At 41.4% G+C, this 22,406-nt stretch overlaps 1 protein-coding gene across 5 annotated transcripts in view; it reads right to left on the reverse strand.

The window, feature by feature from the left end:
- daam2 (dishevelled associated activator of morphogenesis 2) overlaps window positions 1-22,406 on the reverse strand; it is a 110,995-nt gene that overhangs the window by 55,891 nt on the left and 32,698 nt on the right. For 4 of the 5 annotated variants that reach the window (XM_039603454.1, XM_039603452.1, XM_039603453.1 and 1 more), the window contains exons 2-3: window positions 14,374-14,659; window positions 2,021-2,110 (exon numbers count right to left, since the gene is read on the reverse strand). In XM_039603454.1, the coding sequence (XP_039459388.1) occupies window positions 2,021-2,110; window positions 14,374-14,541 (258 nt within the window). In that variant the 5' untranslated portion in view covers window positions 14,542-14,659. Of the gene's footprint in view, window positions 1-2,020; window positions 2,111-14,373; window positions 14,660-22,406 lie in introns of those variants that run through there. The other variant, XM_039603456.1, reaches the window with a different exon arrangement.

The raw sequence follows: 22,406 nt of genomic DNA on the forward strand, positions 1-22,406 counted from the left end.
ATACTGCTGAGATCTGAGCTCTGGGGAGCCCGGTTGCGCAGTGAAAGTGTTAATCCTTTGTTTTTTTCTATTCAGATATGCTTTTTACTGCATTGGCAGTGTGTTTGGAATCATTGTCATGCTGAAAAATGAAGCTGCTGCCAATCAGATGCTTCCAGATTACATGGTGGCTTAAAATCTGATGGTCATAATTCCATCAGTTTTGAGAAGATCTCAAATGCCACTGACTTAAATGAAGCCCCCAAACCGCGACAGAGACTCCACCATGTTTTACAGATGGCTGTACACACTTACTGTGGTACCTCTCTGCTTACATCCTCCGTACTCCAACAAACCAAAAATTTCACATTTGTATTATCAATCCCTCAGACCTCCTGCTGCTGATTTCATTCTTCTTCTTGTGTAATTTGGCTTCTTCTTGATGGCCCCGCTACCACTAACACAATTCGATTCTGGATTCATACACGTGTAACAGAAATCATATGTATATCTCATTTTCTGTATCACTTTTTCAAACTTCATATCTAATACTTTCCCAGCTCAGTGAACACTTATGAGCATGATTTTATTCTTCTGATGATCATTGTGTGGAAGTTTCAGTAAAATCTGACCAATACTCTAAGAAGAGTATTGATTCCTGTGAAAAAAATGGAAATGTGGCCATAAAAAGAGAGATGTAACCTTGACCTAGAGCAGTTTGGATGAAGACCCATTAGGGGATCAGTGTGCGCAAGTTTTACTGTGAACTGTGGCAGAATGGACAGATGACAGATGCTTTGCCATGGCATTAGCTCATCGGTCCTTCAATCGATGAAATAAAAAGGGGGAATTACACTGATGATGTGGGCAAACCAGGTTATTCCCCGATTAGCACCCTTTAGGATCCGAACCCATGCCTACGCCACAGATCTAGTTCCTGACTGGCCCTTACTAATGTGAAGATGTTAATGTGCCAAAAATAAACCTAATGATAACACATACACATGCCTCTTCCATCTATAGATAGATAGTGTCCCTTGGCATGATTTCATAAAGGCTTTAATATGGTTTTATTAGGGTTTAACTATAATAACAAAAATAAAAAGATTACCACTTCTTCTGCTATTAATTTAACTGGCATTTCATTTCATTGTAAACTGTCGCGGTGCTCCAGTTTCCATCCTCGCCTTGACATCCCTCTGAACACGCCACAGTTCCACTACTCTTCTTTTTCCTAGAAACTCAATACAAGCAGAGACTTTTACACACGCAGGTGCGGACAGACACACAGATACACACACACACAAAGCGGTGTGTTTACCCCTTTTAAAAAAGGTTGTCAGAGCATATCACATCAGCGAAGTCAAGCTTGCATGCCCAGGAAAGTGGAAGGAGTGGTCTAGTTCTGCTTCCAACACCAAACGCTCAGCCAACAAAACAAATCAGAAAAAAAAAAAAAAAAAAAAAAAAATAACACAGGAGAGGGTTTACAACTATTTATTCAATTTGCTATTGAGGGATGGAGATGGGGCTGAATTCTCCTAAAGCACAATGTAATTTCCTGGTGGATGTTTAACCACAAAGTGAGACCAGAGTTGTTGTGGAGAGACACGCTGAAGGGTATGAAGAAAACGAGCGCTGTTTTGGCGAGGGGAAAGGGGTGAAAGAGAGGGCTAACCATTTTTTTCTTGTGCTCTACGGTATGAGGACAATTCATAGGCAGCATGAGGAAATTGCTTGCTTGCGTATAGAGAATTAGGGTCTTAAAAAAGTTGTGGCATGTAACCACAACCTGCAGAAAATATTGTGTAATCTATAGCTGGCATAATATGTCCATATGTTTGCGTCAATGCAGAAATGAGAAGCTGGAAAGGAGGTGGCCTGTGTGGCTGAGCTGATTGAAAATTGTTAAAAGGCTGCCTTCAATAACATTCACTGCTGACAGTTTAGCTCTAAACTGTGGGATCGGGCAGCCAGTCAATATAGGGCCAGCCAAAGATCAGAGCCGATGTACGAAAAAGAACGGCAGAGGCCAACTCACCTTCTTCTTGCTGCAGTAGATCTGCCATTTCTTCTCATCGGGCAGAGCAAACATGGCCTCACGGTTCTTGTCTGTCAAATCCAGCTCATCCTGCAAAAAACAAAAACAGAGGAAACAAAAAGTTTGTTTTTGTTTTCAATTTGATGCTACGGATATATTTCAGTAACAGGGACAGTGGCATGCTTCCCACTACATGTCATCACATCTTCTTGTAATAATACCCTATGAGTGGGAACTGAGGAGACCATTTGCTGAAGTTCTTTAGCCAAATTTTCCCCATTCTATTTGACATAGTATTTCAGCTGCTCCTTTTTATCACAGTTTTTTTTAGCCAGACTTTTTACAAGCAAGTCTGGATTGCAAGTAGTTTAGAACTCAAATTCCTTTAATGAAGAGCCATGCATGTTGGAATACAAGCAGAAGGTTTTGTATTGTCTTGGTAAAATACAGAATGTCACAAATACACAATGTCATCCCTGAAAAACACATCACCTGGATGGCAGCCTATATTGCCATGTAGCATTAATGGTGCCTTCGCACATTTACAAGTTACCCATTCAGTGTGCATAAACATCCACCCCCACCCCATACCATCATAATGTACACTTTGAATTGTAAGCCAACAACAAGGCTCCGCTCCTCTTCAGCATCTTTGACTGTCAAATAGAATTTAAGATTCTGGTTGGTCAGACCAGAGGACAGTTTTCCACTTGGCCTCCACCTCAAATGAGCTCAGGCCCAAAACGAGCCTCAAATGAGCTTCCATGCAAGAGGTTGATATTGCATTTGTGGATGTAGTGATAAATTGTGATGGTTTGCAATACAGACATTTCCAGCCTTTATTGCCTTGTTGATTTGTTTCTAGTATCACATTTAAAATGAGAAAATATTTTCCAAAATATGCCAGCAATTTTTTTTCAGTGTTAACATTTGATGTTCTTTAAGAAAAAACAACAACTTTCAAATGATTTGCAAACTATTGCATTCTTTTTTTTAACATTCACCACAGCACACATCCCAACATTTCTGAAAACAGGCTCATGTTTTATTGCAGCTCGTCAAGAATAAATGTGCAGAAAAACAGTGATTAAGAATAAACAAACATAACAGCCCAGTAGCATTTAAAGACTGACATAATATAATCAACCCGTCCCTCGGGACACATTCCTAGAAGCCCTGTTGTTTCCTTATCCCTATAACAATACAGACATTTAAGCAATGAGTCGAGTTTACACAGCCACATTTAAATCTCCTTCCCACAGACAAGTGTTTTAATATTCACCCTGCTGCTCTACTCAATTCTTCAGCTCAGTACAAGGAGCCTCCTGCACCTTTTGAAATGCATATGAGCCCAGGAAATGAGTCTCTGTGTGCCAAGGGAGGAAAAGTTTAAAGGAAGGGGAGTCAGATGAAGGAAGGACGCAGAAAGAAAAATGCATTCGGGTTAGAGACCCGGAGGCTATGTGGCTCTGGAAATGGGCTGGCACAGAAGAGACAACTAGAGGCTACATCACCAGGGCTTTGTGCTCTGGCTCAGGCTAATCTCACCATAATAGTTTTGCTACGATGACGTCAACGAGAAGTGGGCGAGCCTCCTGGGGCCCCCCGGAATGAAGATGACCACCAGTGGCAGAGGTGGGGCCCCTTTAAAGCCGACCAGCAGATTCGTAGGGTTTGCTTTCATCGCTTTTCAGTAGGACGGGGTGGGCTGAGGTGGCTCGCATTCCAAGAATCGGACACTATGAAGGATGACATCATTTCTCGTCCTTTCAATGGGCTAACCAGCAGTAGCATTATTGTGGGTTTGAGAGGAAAAAAAAGAAGGGAAAATCCGATGGGTGTGAATTTCAAGAGGGTCTATTACAAGTAGAAACCACAATGAAGCCTTAGAATCTTTAGTTCAAGTGGCTTTCATCTCAGCAGCATGATTCACACCCAGAGCTCATCATCGTGGGTCTACAAGGCCGGCTGTATCAAGGGGGAAGCTCACCCCGACATCTAATTTACATATTTCTCCTCTGGCCTGTAGCACACTCTACCTGTGTGTATTTTTTATTTTATTTTGTTTATTTATTTGGTGGATTAATTGCACCTACCTTGTGAACAATGTCACAGAGTGACAAGTGTGGAGACCTGACAGTCACATTCACACTTACAAGCAATTTTGAATCACCAATTAAATATGTATGTCCTTGTGCCGTGCAGGTACAGGGAGACTACAAACTCTAAACAGAAAGAGTCCCAGCCGAAATCAAAAAACATAACTCACATTTAAATAAATGACTTCATTTGCTATTACATAAATTGAAAAGAAAAAATATTTTTTAATTTCTAAAATGGGACATAAATTGATATTTCTGTTACCATTTGTGTCTTTATTCATTAAGCAGACACATAAAGAAGCGTGAAAAGGAAGTATGCATTCTAAATTAATCCCTTTAATGTAATCTGCTGTTAGAAAACTAGCGACCTTGTGGCAGATAACCTCTGACACTTCGTCCTTTAATCTTTACAGATTTTGGCTATGGTTTGGACCAAAGTCCACTCTAAAGATCTTTGGGCTTAGAAACCATGGGCTACAAGAAAGCAGCTCATCCTGGCCTGCCGCCTGCGCGCCGGGTCAAAGCCCTGCTGTCCAAGCTGTTGGTCTTTGGAGGAGCTAATACAGAGAGCCGGTGGGGAAATCATGAGAATGAGACCCGTGGATTTGAACCAGATGGCAGCTGAGCCTGTCTCAGTTCATAGCTGATCTCTGTGCTATTTTGTGTTCTCTGTATAGACTCCTCAGGCCTCTCAGTTTAAGGTCTTATATGAAAAGAAATTATGTGATAAGAGCATAGATTACAATAGTATTCCATTTAAATATATTTCATTGATTACATAACACTTTATGAACAGGATAATGTTGACGTTCTCAGGCTCTGCTGGTGCTGTTCTGCGTCAGAATCAAGGAAAAGGGAAAAAGAGATGAAGTTGAAAGTGAGGACATCGACTGGGTGTAGGAATGTTCATGTCATGCCAGCTGTAAGGAGGACTTTTCACTTTCCAGTTATGCAATTTCCCATCGTTTTTTTCCCCCATCACCTTTAAAACGTGCTCCAATACCACATCCACATCACATGGCATCTCCTCATGACCAGTACAACACCCAAAGAGCATGCGGTCCCTTTCTCATTTTTCCAAAACACAACCAAACTACTTTCCACTTCATGATGTACCTCAGTCTTCTCACTCCAGCAAGCTTCAGTTGGAAATTCAATAAAAGCAAAGCTAATATTGTTACACCTGCTGTCTGAGAGGGGAAAATACATACCTAAGGCCTCCCAAGCCCTTCTTTCATATTTCACCCTGAGCTCCCTATCTAATAATATGACAAAAAAATTTTTTTTTTGAAGAAGTGCTACAGTTGCAATCTCTGAGTGTCATGCAGGCATGCAGACAGATAGCTCTGTCACTCAATTTCCTGTTTCTAAAGACTGTTGGGTTTCTCAAATGTCCTGAGATAAAATGAAGAGGAGTGGAAGTTCCCACACAGTTATTCAAAGCAAAACTATTTCCATATTCAGCATACAAATGAAGAAAACTGGATTTTTAAGAGCTGCACAATGAGAACAAATATAGAAACAAGGCATAAAAAGGACAAAGCAAAGTGCAATGAACGAACAGTTCATTCATCATAGATGTCAGGTGACATGACATCTGGGGCACAGTTGCTGTGACCCATTAGTTAGCGAAGTCTCAAACTAACAGTTTTTGCTGTCATCATCATGGTGCTTTGAATCCAAATATCATGACAGCAGGGCAGAACTGACTGTGTTATCGAGGGACACTGAATGCTCATTGGCCAATGACTATACCCTGGGTAGCCTCCTTCATCCACAAAATGCAAGACTGCAGGTTTTCAGGCACTTCCACATTGGTTTCACTTTTCAGGCCTGGAAAAAGCGCCTGAACCGTGAATATGTGTTGCAGTGATCTACTCTGTAAATATAAAAGTAGCCTGGTCTTCTATTATTAATTTTTTATGCAAGGTGTGCATTAGCTTTTAGCTAACTAATCATAGCTAATGAAGGCAATGACCTTTGCTTTAATAATCATTTCATTTCCCCAGCGGCAGCATTATTTAAACATCCAGAAAATATGAATATAGCAGTATTTTATTTTATGGAATCAGTATGAGAGGAGAGTCTCCAGAAAATATGTAAAATGTAATGTGTAAAATGGATGTAAAGTAGATTTCAGTGTTTTATGTGTATTGCAAACACCCAGACAAACTTGTCAGATATATTGCTGTCTGCTCAGTTTCCATTCCAGTCATGTAATGGAACAAATTAACTTAATTAAAGGTTTTATTTAAATCATTCTAACTTTAAACTGACAACAACACAAGGAAAAAAAAAATCAAAGCAATGTTCAACTATTCCTTTAAAAAAAAAACATCCCTTCAGATTAGGAGTGATGCACAAACTTAAGTGAGTCTTAAGCAAATAGATGCAGAAGGTTTTCCAATACTGCCGGCAATCGTAATGATGAAGATATCTTTAAACATTTGGCACATATTGAGGCTTCTACAGCAACATAAAATTAATTTGTATGAAATAACACGCATCAGATGATTCAAACACGTCTGCAGGGACTTTGAATTATTTATCTCCACCATATGGGAAGAGTGTAAAATAGGACAGAGGGATGAGTCATGCGATTGAAGTCTAAGCTGTGTATGAAACTATAAAAGCCGTACTGCTACGGGAGAAGGTTAAGTGAAGAGAAATTAAGTGTGGGAGTGGAGGCAGAGGGTACAGATCAGAGAATGGGAGCGAAAAAAGGTAAGGAAAGACATTTTTTAACTAACAACTGACCTTTTAAAAATATTCCTTGTGCAGTCATAGTGTCAGTGCTTTAACTAATAGGCCGGCATGGTTTGGGGGTTAGGGCTACATCAAAGCCTGTTGGTTTGGCACGTTCTTAATGCTTGAGTATACATGTCGACATGGTGCCGTGTGGACAAAGAACAGAGGAGGAAATGCCTCCTTTGAAGTGGACCCAGTCTGCTCATTTCCAGCTCCATATTTTTATTCTTGCACTCTAGAGTACTGTGGCATTATTCAGAGGTCAAAATAATCTCTATTTATCTAATTCTGGCTCTTGGTAAAGCCCTTAAGTTGATCCAAGACATTGTAGCTCCTCCCACTTTAAGCCAACTATCTTCTGCTTTACCTCGCAAACAGAACGCTCGGAGAGCAGGTGGGTGGAGCCCCATGATACAGAAAAAAAGGGGGGTTAGAGCAGGGGTGGAAGAACTCCTGCAAGGTTTGGATGTGTCCTTGATCCAACACAGCTGATTTAAATGGCTAAATTACCTCCTCAACATGTCTTAAACAGAGGCCTGGTAAGGGTGATATCTAAAACCTGCAGGACACCCGCCCTTGAGGCCTGGAGTTCCCCAAGTCCCCAAGTCTGAGCTTTTGGCTAATTACTTGTACTATATTATATGCTCACCTCATTATTAGAAACTTTGGTGTATTTAAATAGGAGATAAAATTTTTTAAAGCAGACCTCTTCTGCTTTAAAAAAAAAAAAAATGACCAGTGTACATGTGGACTATAGGTGTGACACTGAAAGCGGAGGGAAGCAAAATGTACAGGAAGAATGAGAGGTCAGTGAGTTACAATGTGTGAATGCCTGGCATTGGAGTGGGAGTGGGTGTGTCTTTGTGACTGAAAGTGTGTGGGGTTCCACCTAAATGGGAAATGTGGAATCCAATAATGACATCCTCTCCAATGCATGTGCGTCTATGAAGTGGCATTTCCAGAGTGGATATGAATGTCTTTACCTCATGTGAAGTCTTACAGTGCTGGCTCAGAGGATTAGTCTGGTGTAACACACACACACGCACACGCCCGTGCACACACACACACACACACACACACACATGCGTACAGTGCGTATATATCCTCCAGCAATCTCTGGGCGAGACAGGAAGGCAGAGGAAAGACATGCAAGATGGCAGGAAGTTATAAGAGGCCTCAAGGGGACCCACAGGAAGCTATAGCTGCCATTATTGACCAAACAAGATTCAGTGAGTTTGCCTGTGTGTGTATGTCAGCCTCATATACCACACGCAGCCTCTTGATTACTCCTAAAGACCAGTACTGTTATTAACAACAACAAAGAAAAGATCAAAGATGGACTTTTTTAGTCTTAAGACGTGGTGAGAAATTAATTTGGTCACGTCACTCATCTCTACAAACCATCACATATTGGGCTCGCTCCACTTAGGAGCACTGAGATGAGTCAGAGTATCGTTGCTTTGATGAGTCAGTCAGTAGCTGTTAGTAGCCTACAGCTTCTCCCCTCATACAAACAGGGCTTGACCACTTTTATAATGAGACTGGCACAGGACAGTGAGCACTGGCTTTACAACAGAGAGCATCAGAATTGGGAAGATCGCTCCATAGAGAAATGCAAAGGAAGGAGGAGGGGAGGAAGGAGAGGAAAGAGGGTGCATCCAGGGCATGCACTGGGAAGGAAACACACTCCCAGTGGCCCAGAGGGACAAGAACATTTCCATTCCCTCCTGTTACGCAATCCATTTCTGATCTGCGTCCGGGCTCAAAAGCCACACTGGAGAGAGCATTTATGTTTTATCGAGTCTGCTATTCCTGGAAACACAAATTTGCCATTGCGAAATTTACTTGCTTCTAAAATCAGCAACTGAGAGTCACATGGAGAGGATGATAATAGAGGCTGGTTCATCCAGATGTATTGACTGACAGCGGACAGCTGGACGACTGATCAGTGCGGTTTGGATTAAAACTGTCCCAAATCTCAGGACAGAGAAAGAAGGAACGAGGCTCCCACACACAGAGAGACAAACACAAAGCAGACAAAAAGAGGGCAGAGAGACGCACACTAATCTGACCCTGCCAGAACTGCACTCGCCAGATGTTCGACTAGTAGACCTGATCCAGTTGCACCAACTTGTATATATATCCTCTCTCATCTCAACTCAAAACACATGGATAACAGCACACTGAGTGGCATGCAAGTTTTTTGCAACTTGTATGCAAAAATAAATAGTATTATGTTGATGATGAAGTGGCATTTGCTCGGTTTTCTCAATTTTTTTTCTTTGGAGTGGTTCAGTGGAGCTCTGTAGCTGCAAATGTGTCCACACATTGTCACCATATGCCGACCTTTCCACGGCAAATGTTTGTTGTTATTAGCTGACACTTGTAAATCCAAGTCTAGCTGTCCCCAAACAACCTCACACTTGGTTTCTCTTTGTAGAAACCAAACTTTCATTTTGATTTAGTGAACTGCCACCACTGAGAAATGTGCCCAACATGATTAGGGAGAGCCCATTTTCAATTACCCAAATACGAGAGTAATTTCAAGTTTGTTGATAAAAAGTTATTAGCAGAGAATTGCCCCGATAAACAAAAATAAAGCTGTCAATGTTTTTGGTGCGCAGCCAGACATCCCACATGGCCTACATATCAACTATGCGTGAGAGTCCTAAAGCATTGGTGGAAAAAAGCCATTTAAAATGCACCCAGATCCAAAAAACAGAACCCAGGACTGCAGCGCATTTGCTATCAGGAAACTGTGCAGCCAGCTGCAAATGTGTACTTTAACTGATGTGATCCATTAGTCCCTTCAGATGTGGTCTTTACTTATTGTGTCAGAATCCGTAGGGATTGCTTCCAGGTTCATTTGCATGGGTTTGCTGAGTTTTTCATCATGAACAGGAGGCTCCACGAGAGACTTGGAAACTGTTTTTTCCTACAGGCTTTCTCCGGGTTGAGATGTTCCACATTTCAAAAAGGAGAGTCCGTGTTTACTCAAGGTAACCAAGGATGAATCCCACATGTGCTTATTCTGCAAAAATTAGCTTAGTGAGCTATAAACTGGAGACAATATGTCATCTGTGTTTTTCTACATTACCAAGCACCTGCGTTTATCATGAAACAGCAGGAATGTTGGCAGAGGCTTCTAATAAAGTTAAAAAAAAAAAAAAAAAGACTGTAAGAAACATCCCAGTCAGATTTGCCAGGGTTGATGAACCATTGTCTCACTTGATTATTTGTTGTTTGGCAGGCAGTCCCACAAACACAACATCAAAGTCTTAACACAAAACAACTGACATAATCATCCAATACATGCCATACTCACCAGTTCAACTGCTGGTTAATGTAAATATCTAACCAGCCAAACACATGTGAGCAACACAGTGAACTCAGTCATATGGACATGGTCAAGATCACTTGCTAAAGTTTAAACTGAGCATCAGAATGGTGAAGAAAAGTAATGTAAGTGACTCTGAACATGGCTTTGGGAGAGGTGATGAACCCTTGCCTGCATCACAGCATCACTTCTTACTGTACTTAGGTATACTGAGGTGATAAAGGGATGAACGTGGTCAACAACAATACTCATCTTCTGATGGTTGTTTCTAGCAGAATAACGCACCGTGTCACAAAGGTCATATCATATCAACTGGTTTACTGACAATGACAAAGACTTTGTACTTATATGGCCTCCACAATCCCCAGACCACAATCCACTAGAGCACCTATAGGATGTGGTGAAAGAGGAAAATGGATGTACAGCCGACAATCCTGCAGCAACTATGTGATGTTATGATTTCACTATGGACCAAAATCTCTGAGGAATGTTTCCAGCACCTCGTTGGATTTACAAAAATTAAACTGTACTTGCATGAGTTGTTATTCTCATGTGTTTATAAAAAACTGTAGAGAAGCTTCTAGTATATTTTTGTAAACAGACTTAAATATTGTAAATGAGAAAAAATATTAATAATAACTTGAAAAATTTACTGTATTTTATCATCACAAGTCTCTGCACTCAAAGGAAAAATATTGCAAAAATAGGTACAGTTGCCTTTTAGTAATATTTTCTCATTATATTTCCTTAGAGGCGTCAGCATGTACAGTATTAAACCGTGCATAATTTGCTATATTTTTATATCATTCTGCTGCTGAAAGCAGGCATGGATACTGTAGGTTTGAAATGCCACAAATTCATATTGTTTCTTTCAACAGTGGCCAAAATACTGTACATGTCATAAGAGGTAATAGAGTTCATCACCACAGTTATACGTCTGTTATATCTATTCTAGTCCACTGTCATCCAAAACTGGACAGCAGTCCAAAAGTCAGCTGAAGTTTTTCCTTCCACACACACAGAGTAAGCCGAGTGTGCACCGCGTGTCTCTCGACACAGCAGAAGACTCCATTATGAATGTGAGGACACATGGAGGTGGTTTACTCCTCCGTTTGGCCCAGATCTGTCGCTCCCACTCCAGAGGCTCCATTGAGTCTCATTCTCCTTCTCAGGAAAGGCTTTCATATAACAATAATCCCCATCGCCCGTTGCCACAGAAACACACTATGTTATGTTTTTCTTCATTTTTCTTTATTTCCTCCCATGCAACATAGGTCCACCTCTCTCCACATCAGTTCTCTGCCTGAGTAACAATCAGTGTGTCCAGGATGGCTGACTCCGAGAGGTCTGGTACTACAGATTTTTGGATGCCCAGTTAAATCTGTGTCAGCATGTCGGTTCCTGGATCAGTAAAACAGATGTGCAGAACCAATAGCTCACCCAGACGTACATTATTAGGTAGAATCAGTGCGTACATTGGTCAGACTAGACATGAATCCAGCTATTACAGGCTGAGGGATCATTATTTTGGAGCATCATTTTTCCTTATTGAATTTTAAGACATTCTAAATATTAACGCTACTGTGTGCACAACTACAACAAGTGTTTCATGTGTAAATTGCTTCTTTACTGTTAATATGTGAAGAGTAACTTAAAAAAAAATGTGTTCCCTGACTGTCTACCTAAGAATATCCTGCGGACACTTTTATAGGCTAGATGTTCCTGGAAAATCCCAGGATGTAAAGTTTCTGTTCATCATCCAGCACCTTTTCTCAATTAGAGATCTGCACAGTAGTCGACTTGCATTCAAATATTGCTGCTCTTTATAGGTGGTATCAGAAATGCTAGTCGGTTAAATACATTTTTATTTTATTAACATATAACAGCTGCTGCCTTTTGTTCAAAGATGCTATAACTTCACTTGCCTCAAATTGGGGTTGTAGCCCCAACTAATGCGCCAGTGTTGCCAATTTAAAAATATTTAACATAAAAAAATTAATTTGCATTGTTGCACAAAGCATTTTTTAGTGTTGCATCTAGTTATGGAAATCTACAGTGAGGCACAAACCCAAGTTCTCAGCAAACAGGCCATCAAAAGTAGACCTCTAACAACTATCTGTATACAGTTTTTTCAGAAGTGGACGAGCTCTGGTCCGATGAGAAAACCCTGAATCATCTTTCTGCACTTGTCAAGTGATTTTAAACTCAGGGCTGAATCTTTGGTCCCTACTTCTCATTCAGCACGTCAATCTGCAAGTTTCATTTTTTGTTGAAATATTTTCCCCACAATAAGCTGTGGATCACTTAGTCCTCTCAACTATAAAGACTGCCATGATTTGGCTAAGTGCTCCCATATGACGGCATGTTTTTAATTTACCCCAGAAATACTGGTCTCTGCTGGCATTAAAGAGGTTTCGTTAATGTCACAGCCTAATTTGTTTTAGTACTTTTTTTGTACGGCCATGTACAACATATCAAAGGGCAACCTGTTAATCCCTCAGAATTTACTGTGTTGACCTCGCAGCTGTATAATATGAAAGGCTTTTCTCTCTCCTGATTGAGATAATCAGTGTCTTGATTGCTTTTAAGCTTGAATTTTCGTCAATCAAGCCAATAAATATGCCTCAGCTACAGGCAGCTAAGCTTTAATGGCTCATGCATTATTAAAGAGCAAATTCAGGGTATAATTCTGTGAGTTAGCTTGAAAAAAAATCACTACTGGGGAAACATCTGCTTTGATAAGAGTGAATAATTTTCTTATCATAAACGGAAGTTCCATTGATCCCCTGAATTGAATTTAACAGTGGAGTGATATATCCTGCCGGCAGTAAAGTTTAGCATTCCCAAACACTCAGCAGTGCCAGAAGCAGTCCTGTGGCCACACCAGTCAACACATTGTTGGGAGACAGAGAGAAGCAGGAAATCTGAGGAGAGTGATGGAGACAGACAGGAACAAAACCAACCAAGAGACTGGAAGTCAGCAAAGGGAGAGACAGAAACAGCCAAGCTGTAAAGCCATGACCTGTTTGCAGGGCAGCTGAAACCAACAGCAGCCTTCTCCATTGACGCAGTTGTGACCTGATCCATGTCCACACCATGGGCACATGTCAGTACAGTTATCCTAGTCTGGCACAGAGACCAGACCATCAACCTCTGCCAACAACGATAGGGACTGTAGTGCAAGGGTGGGCTGCATACTGGAGAGGATGAGCTTCTGAATTTGTAGTGGCGATTGAGACATGGCCTCACCCAACCATCAAGGCATCCTCTGTAAGAAATCCCCTTCTAATTCGAGACACTGATCTCGTATTGTTTGGCATAATGAGCAGCAAGAAAAGGAAAAGAACTGGGCTGGACAAATCCTGGATTAATTCGTATGACAGATGTGATTTCACTTTAAACTATCCAGTTTGTAAAATGTTTGGAGAAGGGCAAGCTTCTGTTCAACAGCCGCGAGACTGAGAAACCACTAAATAGCGCACAAATCTCTTTCATGGAGACTAATATATAAGTTTATGTTACTATTTGGTGTATGAACCGTCTGCAGTGTTTCTCTCTGTTTTTCCAGTTTTTACATGGGATTTAAGAAGCCAATTCAACTCCACCAAAAAAACAAACATGAGGAGCACAGCAGTCTGAAAGCAGGATAAATATTGTCTGTGTAGGTTGTCAGTCATCCAGGTTATGGTAGTCTTAAGAGCTTGAGAAAAAAGACATTAGACTTTGTTAAGTTTTCTAAAGATGTTTCATTTCCGATCCAAAAACCTTCTTCAGTTCCAAGCTGCTTAGAGATGAAAAACTTAGAGATGAAAAACTCATAATTTTTCCTCCCCTGCTGAAGCCCCTGGACGTTTAATGCTAGCAAGACTAATGTATTGCAGCATCCAGAGGAAAAGCCCTCCTTGATTGCACTTGATCATCAGGATGTACTCCTGCAACTACATATATTGGTTTAGATAAGGATGCTGGCTTGATAGCATGCAGGAGGCACTGCACGTGATGCCTACTTGCTTCACAAATCAACGCAATTCAGCGTCACAAAAACTAACATCAAAAACGAAGTCCTAGAAAAGTTCAGGGCAGCCCCGTGTGAGTGTGAAAACATCTGCTCCACTGCTAAAACAGCTTACTTAATCATGCATCAAGTTGAATCTATCTTTACTCACCACCAGTTCAGAGAAACGCGCATGCAGCTCCTCAGCAGGCGGCATGGGCGCACTGAACTCCAGCAGCTGCAGTGGCACGGTGTCCTTCAGGTTGATCTCCGGGGGCTCGCTGCTGCCGAAGCAGCACAGGAAGCCCAGGCCCTGTCGTGTCCTCTTCCTGGGGGGCATGATGGCTGTGGTAACCAGGTGGCAGTAGCGGTGCAGGTCCAGGAAGATAGAGGAAGGGGCCAAGGGGCAGGGAGGGGGAGTGGAGCAGAGGACAAGGCTGCTATCTAGGGGGCATCATCTGGAAAAGAGAGAGAGAGGACAAAGCAAATGACTCTCAGTTACTTTAAAGTGGATTTAAAGTTTCCTGGAATTTTAACTAACACACTTCAAAAGTTTAATGATGGACAGCATGTGACCTCTGGTGAGCAACACAGCATCTGGGAAGTTATAAGTGATGTGCACTGGCCCGTGCAGTGCCTTTAATCTATAATAATTTATTCCAAACTATTCGACTCTTGGATTGAAACAGGGAAAAATGGGGAAAAATAAATTTTTAAAATCAATCCCTAATCCTAATCCCTAACCCCAAAAACCTCCTAACTCTCTGGTACCCCTACAACATCTGCGACACAGTGAATGCACTTTCTTCCATCTCACTCCTCAAATACATCTGCGGCTGTGACCACAGGAACCCCACCAGCCTGTTGTTCAAATCTTCTGTTTTAAAGACGCAGCCAATCAGAATAAAGTTGGCTCAAACTACAGGTGAGGGCTGAGGGAGCTAAAGCAGCTTGTCTAAGTCAAAGAAGGAACCGAGATGCTAAATCTTATAAGACAAAAACCGTTATTCTGTGCTGTGAATCATGTAAAGCTGCTCTCCTACAGTTCAAGATTTATAACACGCTAAGACAAGTGTGCATGACATTTCCCCACACAATAAATTATTGATTTGATTCTCAGTCAAATACAGCACAAGATTCATGATGTTCCCAGATCTTGAAGGCCTTATGATGGTCTACACGCCCTGTGTCTCCTGTTGATGTTTCCTTGCAAAGAAATTATTTGTAGTGCACAGGAAGTGAAGCCATTTATGTTTCCCAGAGCCCTGTTTGTTTGGCATAAATACAGGAAGATATGAGCAGCAACAGCCACCACATAAATAAACAATACAGTTCCATGTACAGAAACTGATAGAATGACTGGAAATGCACATTAACTTACAGTTTATCCAAGCCTATTCTCTATCCAGATTTTTTTTAATTGCCTTCACTGTGTCCTTAAAAACATGTCCCAAGGACTGCAGAGATATTCTCGCTGTGTGGCACCAGGAGTCTTGACATTAGTTGCTCTTATGCCACAACAAAGAAAGCTCTTGTCCATGAGTACAATAGCAACTGTGCGGTATTTGTTGCCTGTGTGCATGTGTGTCTTTGTGCCCCGGCAGTGCCTTCCCCCCCTTAGACAACAGTGAGTGACACCCTCTACCAACATGAGCGAGGATCGAATGGTGTAAAACATCCTGGAGGATTTCCTTGATGCTACGAAAAGAATCCGGGTGGTCTTCACTGTGTGAATAACACACTCTTTACACTGTATTATGTCCTATCAGATGCACACACAGTTGGCAGAGCGCTTCTTTATGTAACAGTTAACTGCATTTGTGAATGAAAGGACCTCAGGCCTGTTGTGCAAAACCCTTAGGCATGCAAATCCAGCAGAAACATTTGACCAAGAAATCAATTTGGGAGCCATTTATGGGAACTACAAAAAGTGTCCAAGATGTTTGGAAAACAGAAGCAGGACCAGATTTTTTTTTAAGCAACTACTCCCATGTGTTATGCTTCTATTGATATTCTCACATATCCTGACAAGCATTAAATAATATCTGGAGGTCTGCACCCATCTGTTCAATATGGCAGTGAAACTTTATGACCTCAGTTTCCAGAAGAAGCCACAATCTACTACATCATGACTCTCTCACATGCAGATTTGCTCAGTGAAGGAGTTCTCACTGCACGGTCTAAAATTAGCCACATGGTAAATTCTTTATGAATGCCCTGGGCCCATGACAAGCGCTTAAAGGGGAAAAAATGAAGAGAGAAAACACCACATTTCCATTTTGCCCTTTTCGTCTTTTTTGCTCATTTCTTTTTTCCGCCTCCTTGAACCTGTCATCCTTCTCAGGGCAGAAGGAGCAGACCTACGAATGAACCGGCGGCTATTTTAAATAAAAAGCAACTTAAAGTTTTCTTTGGTTTGTTGAACATGGAAATGCTTGTGTGCCCAACAGTGGGCTTATTTTCAGAATTATTCCATGTAATTCACCTTCCAGTAGTTGGACTGTTTTGTAGTCATTGCATCAGCACTTCGAATGTGAATTCCAGGATGTGTGGCATCTTGTATGCGTGTGCCTGTGTGTGCAGTATATTTGACTCCACAGCGGCATGTGTGTTATGATAGCCGAGGTGACAATCCCCGAGTGCACCGCCCCTCAAATCAGGAGGGGATTGAACTTGGCTCAAGGGTAAAAATGAGCTATGTGCACCTATTCACCTCTGATATCTCCCATTCATTATTCTCGATCAGTTTGGATCATCCTATATAACAACCAAATGCTTTTTACACCCACTCCAAGAGTCACAATCCAAGCCAAAATCCCCTTAGTGATGTGATATGTCCAATCAATATATATTATGTACATTATATACCAAATTCAAGAATAGTAAAAGATGACTACATTAAAAAGAGTCCATCCATTCATTTCAAAGTTTGGTGGTTCAATCCCTGGCTGCTCCAGTCTGCATGCCAAAGTATTCTTGGGCAAGATCCTGAACCTCAAGTTGCTTTATGCTTATTGGAGAATGAATATTGGACAAAAAGCACTTAGGCATAGAAAAAAGTGCTTGTATAAATGGGTGAGAATGGGTGAATGAGGCGCGTTGTATAAAATGCTTTGCATGTTCCAGTAGAGTCGGAAAGCACTATAAGAACCAGTCCAATCACCATGTTTCAAATTTAAGGTTCACCCAAAATGCACTTTTGAAGCTTTCTCATACAATTCCACTTGCACTTACACACACCATGTGAACACAACTAAGATGCACAGTTGGAAAAACATTTGCAAGAGCCGATTCCATATATTTCATATACGAGGGATACTTTAACAGGCTACATTCAGGGATAAACAACCTACTTTGAAGGACATCATGGAATGATATGCATAATTACAAAGAAAGCTACAGTTCTAAACATACAAACAATACCTGTAATACTCTGCCAGTAAAGTGTACAAAACAGAAGAGACGTGTTAGTCACCACACACTGGAACAGGAATATCCTCACAATATTTCCATTTATTGTGCAATTTGTGTCATGTCTACACAGCTTTCAGCTCCACTGCTGTTTTTTAGATTGCTCCTTGGAAGCCCTGTTCTATGGAGGACCACATCGATGCGCGTGGCTCTTGTGGTCCTCCATACTGTTCAAACCGCTTACACTGAGCACTCTGCAAACTCACTGAGAGGAAAAAGCAACTTCTGTTTCAACCTGAAGAGTGCAGAGTTTTTTAAGCCTGAAGGCAACACATGATGTGAGCCAGGGGCATGCTCATCACAGGATTGTGTACTGTAAAGGGGGAAACCGTCAATGTGGAGTTCTACTGCAACGTCTGAGGGGGAGCATTCACAGGAAATGTCCTGAAATGTGGTGGTGCCAGCTGTGAGTGGCCTGAAAACTTTATTTTCTACCCACATCAACACAATCTTTGTTCGCCACCTGCCCTATTAGCCATATTTTCCTCCCCGCAACTTCCTGAAAATGAAAATCAAATTGAATGATGACGTTTTGACATATCAGAGAAGCCCAAATACAACTGGGAATAAAAAGACTAGAAGAATAGTAGCTGCACAGAAAATGGTCCAGAGCTGCACAAGATGATGATCTTTACAAGCACTTTTTGATCACACCTTATATGGACTTAGATGAGAATCCATTGTGGCGAGTTAGGAGGAAAAATGGGAGAGAACAGCACTTTAAAAAAAGCAAGGTGGCAGAATTTCAATAAAAGCTCCATCAGGGAGATAAATCAAGGAGATTGGTCTACCTCAGACTGTAACAGTGACAGCTTGTTATCAGTTTTATTAGTATAAGATATAAGCACAGTGCCAAAGCTTTATTGTATGGAGTTAGTTATAGCTGCTGCCGACAGCTGGCTGAGCCTAATGGAAAAGAGGCCGCTCTACAGGGGTTTTAAAGCCATTCAGCAAAATGCACTGTCCAGTGTTTCTATCTTCACTCTCCCACTGAGCCCCACGTGCGGCCAGTCTTCACTCAGCACCAGGTCTGCTGGCCTGCTTCCAGCCTGTGCCCCGGGAAAGTGGGCCAAGGAATCCAAACACACACATACATTATATACACAGAAAAAATATTGTATATACTGTATGGCAAATACAAAGAACCAAGAATATACCCATGACTATTTGTGTAACCTTTACTATGCTTTGTATGAAGGAGTCCCCACACAAACACAATCCAAATTGACCGTGTCCACTGCCATATGTGACCTGAGAGCCCCTCTTCATCCCCCAGCTTTTCATTTCTTCACTCCCTGTCATCTCCCATTATTCCTCTCTTTCAGGGTGAACAGAGTCCCTTCATCAACCCCCCTCTGACAGTAACATCTGTCATTTGTCCTTGCCACTGCTCACCATCTACTCTGTCCATCTTTAATCCCCATTTTCTGCTCTTCTGTTCCTTCCATTTAAATGCTTTCCATCCTTGACCAGCTGTTACTTCTGCCTGGAAGCATCTCTCAATATGTACACTTTACTTTCTTTCTGGGCAACAGTCGGGAAATGTTTAGCTTATTGCTTAGCTTATTAATGTATAGCTGAAAGGAAATGTAAACAATGCAGTTTTAGAGGAGCTGGTAAGAATGAAGCTGCTTCTCTCTTGCTCTCAGTCTGTTCGCTGGTTTTGGTTTGAGTAGCTTGGTAGGAGAAGGCAGCCAATATGTAGCACAACAGGGAAGAAAGGAATATGTGAAACAGAAAAATATGAACTTTTTGGAGTGAATTATCTATTTAAATGCATGGTTGGCTAAAAAGAAACATTATCATCTAAGATTTATTTTCTTTTGCTGTGCTCCCTATTTTTATACCAGCTCCTATACATCCACATAAACGTCTACCAGTGGAGTACCAACAAGGATGCCCTAGACTTATGGGCATGTCGCTTAAAGCCACATTGCTGTGCCTGCAATTAGAACTAAACTATAGAAACCTGAGCGGAAAAATATGCATAACCTGGAGACATGCAGCTTAAAATGATAAAAGAATGAATAAAAGTAAACTGAGAATAAGCAAATATTTGATACACTTTTACTATTAAGAACATTATGAGAGTCCATGCTCTTCTCTTGGAAACAGGTGAAGCTGTACCAGAAATGTCGACCCTAAAATCACACAGAGACTTCCTTACACGCCTTTGCTCATCTCTGGGAAACAGATGCATGTATGGAAAAGGAAGCTTTCACTGAAGAGCAAAAAGTTTGTGGACCTCTACGGACTCAAAACATCTGTGTCGAAATGGGAATAAGTGCGCAGAGATTTGTCACTGCTTGTCAAGATAGAGAATTTCTGTACGCACACAGACATGTCTGTAAAAAGTATGAAAATAGACATATTCTGCTGTATGGCATTTATATAGCCAGACACTCATGTAATAAAATCAAATATAAGATTCAAATATAAGCATATACTTTAAACCAAGAGATGTCAAGGAGAGTGAGAAACCTGCTCCCCTATCTCTGAAGGGTCTGAGCAGAAAGAGAGAGCTGGGAAGGAGACAAGGGAAGGAAAGACAGGAAGAAGGGAGGAAGAAGGGAGATACTATTGCTGCCACTTCTCATTGAGCCTGCTACCTCATCCTTCATCCACAGTGTTGGGAAGTAGGTCAGTGGAAGAGGAAGATGAGGAGGAGGGGAATGCAGTGAGCAGAGACATGCTGCTGCTGCTGCTGCTGCTGCAGGATTTTCTGTGTGTGCAAAAGACCGAAGAAGAGAAGCACTGGCTATCTGTGCAGAGATCAAACATCTGTGCCTGCATAATTTCAACTCTCTCCACAACATCTGCCAAACAACACAAAGCTGTCCGAACTGAATGCAAAATCAGATCGAAATCAAGATCTGTTTTTCACCCATTCCTCTTCCATATCAAAAGCTGAATTATCCACTTACTCCTAGAGGTCATTTTTACTCTGCACAATACACGCTCCTTAAAGATGCTGCAGTCAGTTCCTGCAACTCTTTCATTCCCCTGTCATTCTTTTTTTTTTTCCTCTATCCACCTTTACATCTGCATCTGCAAGTATCTTTGTCATTTGCTTGTGAATACATTGATGGATGCATGAATTCTAGTTGAGATACTTAGAGAGAAAGAATGGAAGTCAAATGTGCTCTGGTGGAGGAGGGAAAAAAAGCGACAATAAAACTAGTCGAGACAAATAACAAGCAGGATAGGCCATTGACTATGTTTTACAGAGGCAATGAATAAAAGATCAGAGGGAAGCGTGTGGTGCACATTTATTCTGCACACATATTGTTTCTGGGTCCCACAAATGAGGACCATTCCTTCGGGGTGCTGGGCCATGCAGGAGGCGGGCTTATGTAAGCCAGTACCAGGGATGGGAGAGCAGTGCCACGCTGGCACAGACAGGAACAAGATGAAGCATTGACTGAAAAAGTGGCATTGTTGTAACAAGCTGCAGGGACAGAGATGGGAAAGGTGGGATTAGGTTTAAACTTTTACTTTGTCCTACTTGATGTAGTGACACTAATAAATGCTGAGGAACACCCATGATTCAATTCCAGTGGTACTCTAATTACAATTTTAATTATATAGTTTCCCATTTGGTGTTGGAAATGACATGCATCATCTACTGGGAGGTAGTAAACATGGCTCAATCAACCTCATCTTGATTACTTATCATAGTAAAGAAAGAAACCACTTGAGGTTAGCTCCAAGAACAATCAGCAAATGGGACGGCTGCACACAGAAAATCCTAAAATTCCATCTTTCTAAAAAAGAAAAGACTTGGCTAGATAAGCAGAAATTAAGAAATCCTTACACTGGATTTCTTGACAATGAAGAGCAAATGTTTGACAAAAGTCAACTGGACATGCAAACACAAAGTGTGATAATGCAACAGAAATCTTGTCCTAGCTGCATGTCTCCATATTTCTTGGTAGTCATATTTCCATATGTAAAACTTGCATCTGTCCTATGGATGTGAACTATTCATGCTCATTAATTTGACAGGAAGTAGCGATTCACCCCAGCCGCTGAAGACAATAAAGCCTTGGCTGTTGTTGCCCCAGACATGCCCTCTGCAGCATGCCCTGCTCTCCCCTTTTATCGTCTGCCTGTTTGTCCTATGACTAATGGGCCGACCCTTTGATTCTTTTCTCCCCACACTAAAACCACTGGCTGCAAACCAAATCACCTGGGACACTGAAAATTCACTTTCTCAAGGATGTGGCCCACCCACGGCCCATGCTCCTGCCCCAGGGAGGGCATGTACACCACATACATCTTATTCTGTTAGAGTGAGGGGTTATGGTGTAATCATTTACTTAACAGTGACATATAAGCAAGAAACCCCCCCCGCCTCCATTACAAGAGACATACATGCAAACACGTAAATGTAAGTTTAATCTCTGTTGGCAGGAAGAACAAAGTCATCTTATTAATGCATCACTTCCTCAATTACAGGCAGATTAGCACCATGGGTGGTCAGCTTATAGAAATAAATAATGATTAATCTGAAACAACTGGCATGAATAACAGACAGGATCCACTGGTGATCTAAATAACGTAAACTGTAAATTAGAAATACACAGTACACCACACACATTGTGACATGCATTCCCGAGGCATGACATCACCCATCTAAATCCAGTTTAGAGCTCCATGGTTAGCAGAGCCTCAGTTGACAAATGACCAGAGCTGACAGCAGAGGAGCTGCCATTATTTCACGGCACATTTGCA

Source organism: Oreochromis aureus, linkage group 19 (genome assembly GCF_013358895.1).
Source record: "Oreochromis aureus strain Israel breed Guangdong linkage group 19, ZZ_aureus, whole genome shotgun sequence".
In the NCBI taxonomy this organism is placed as follows: domain Eukaryota; kingdom Metazoa; phylum Chordata; class Actinopteri; order Cichliformes; family Cichlidae; genus Oreochromis; species Oreochromis aureus.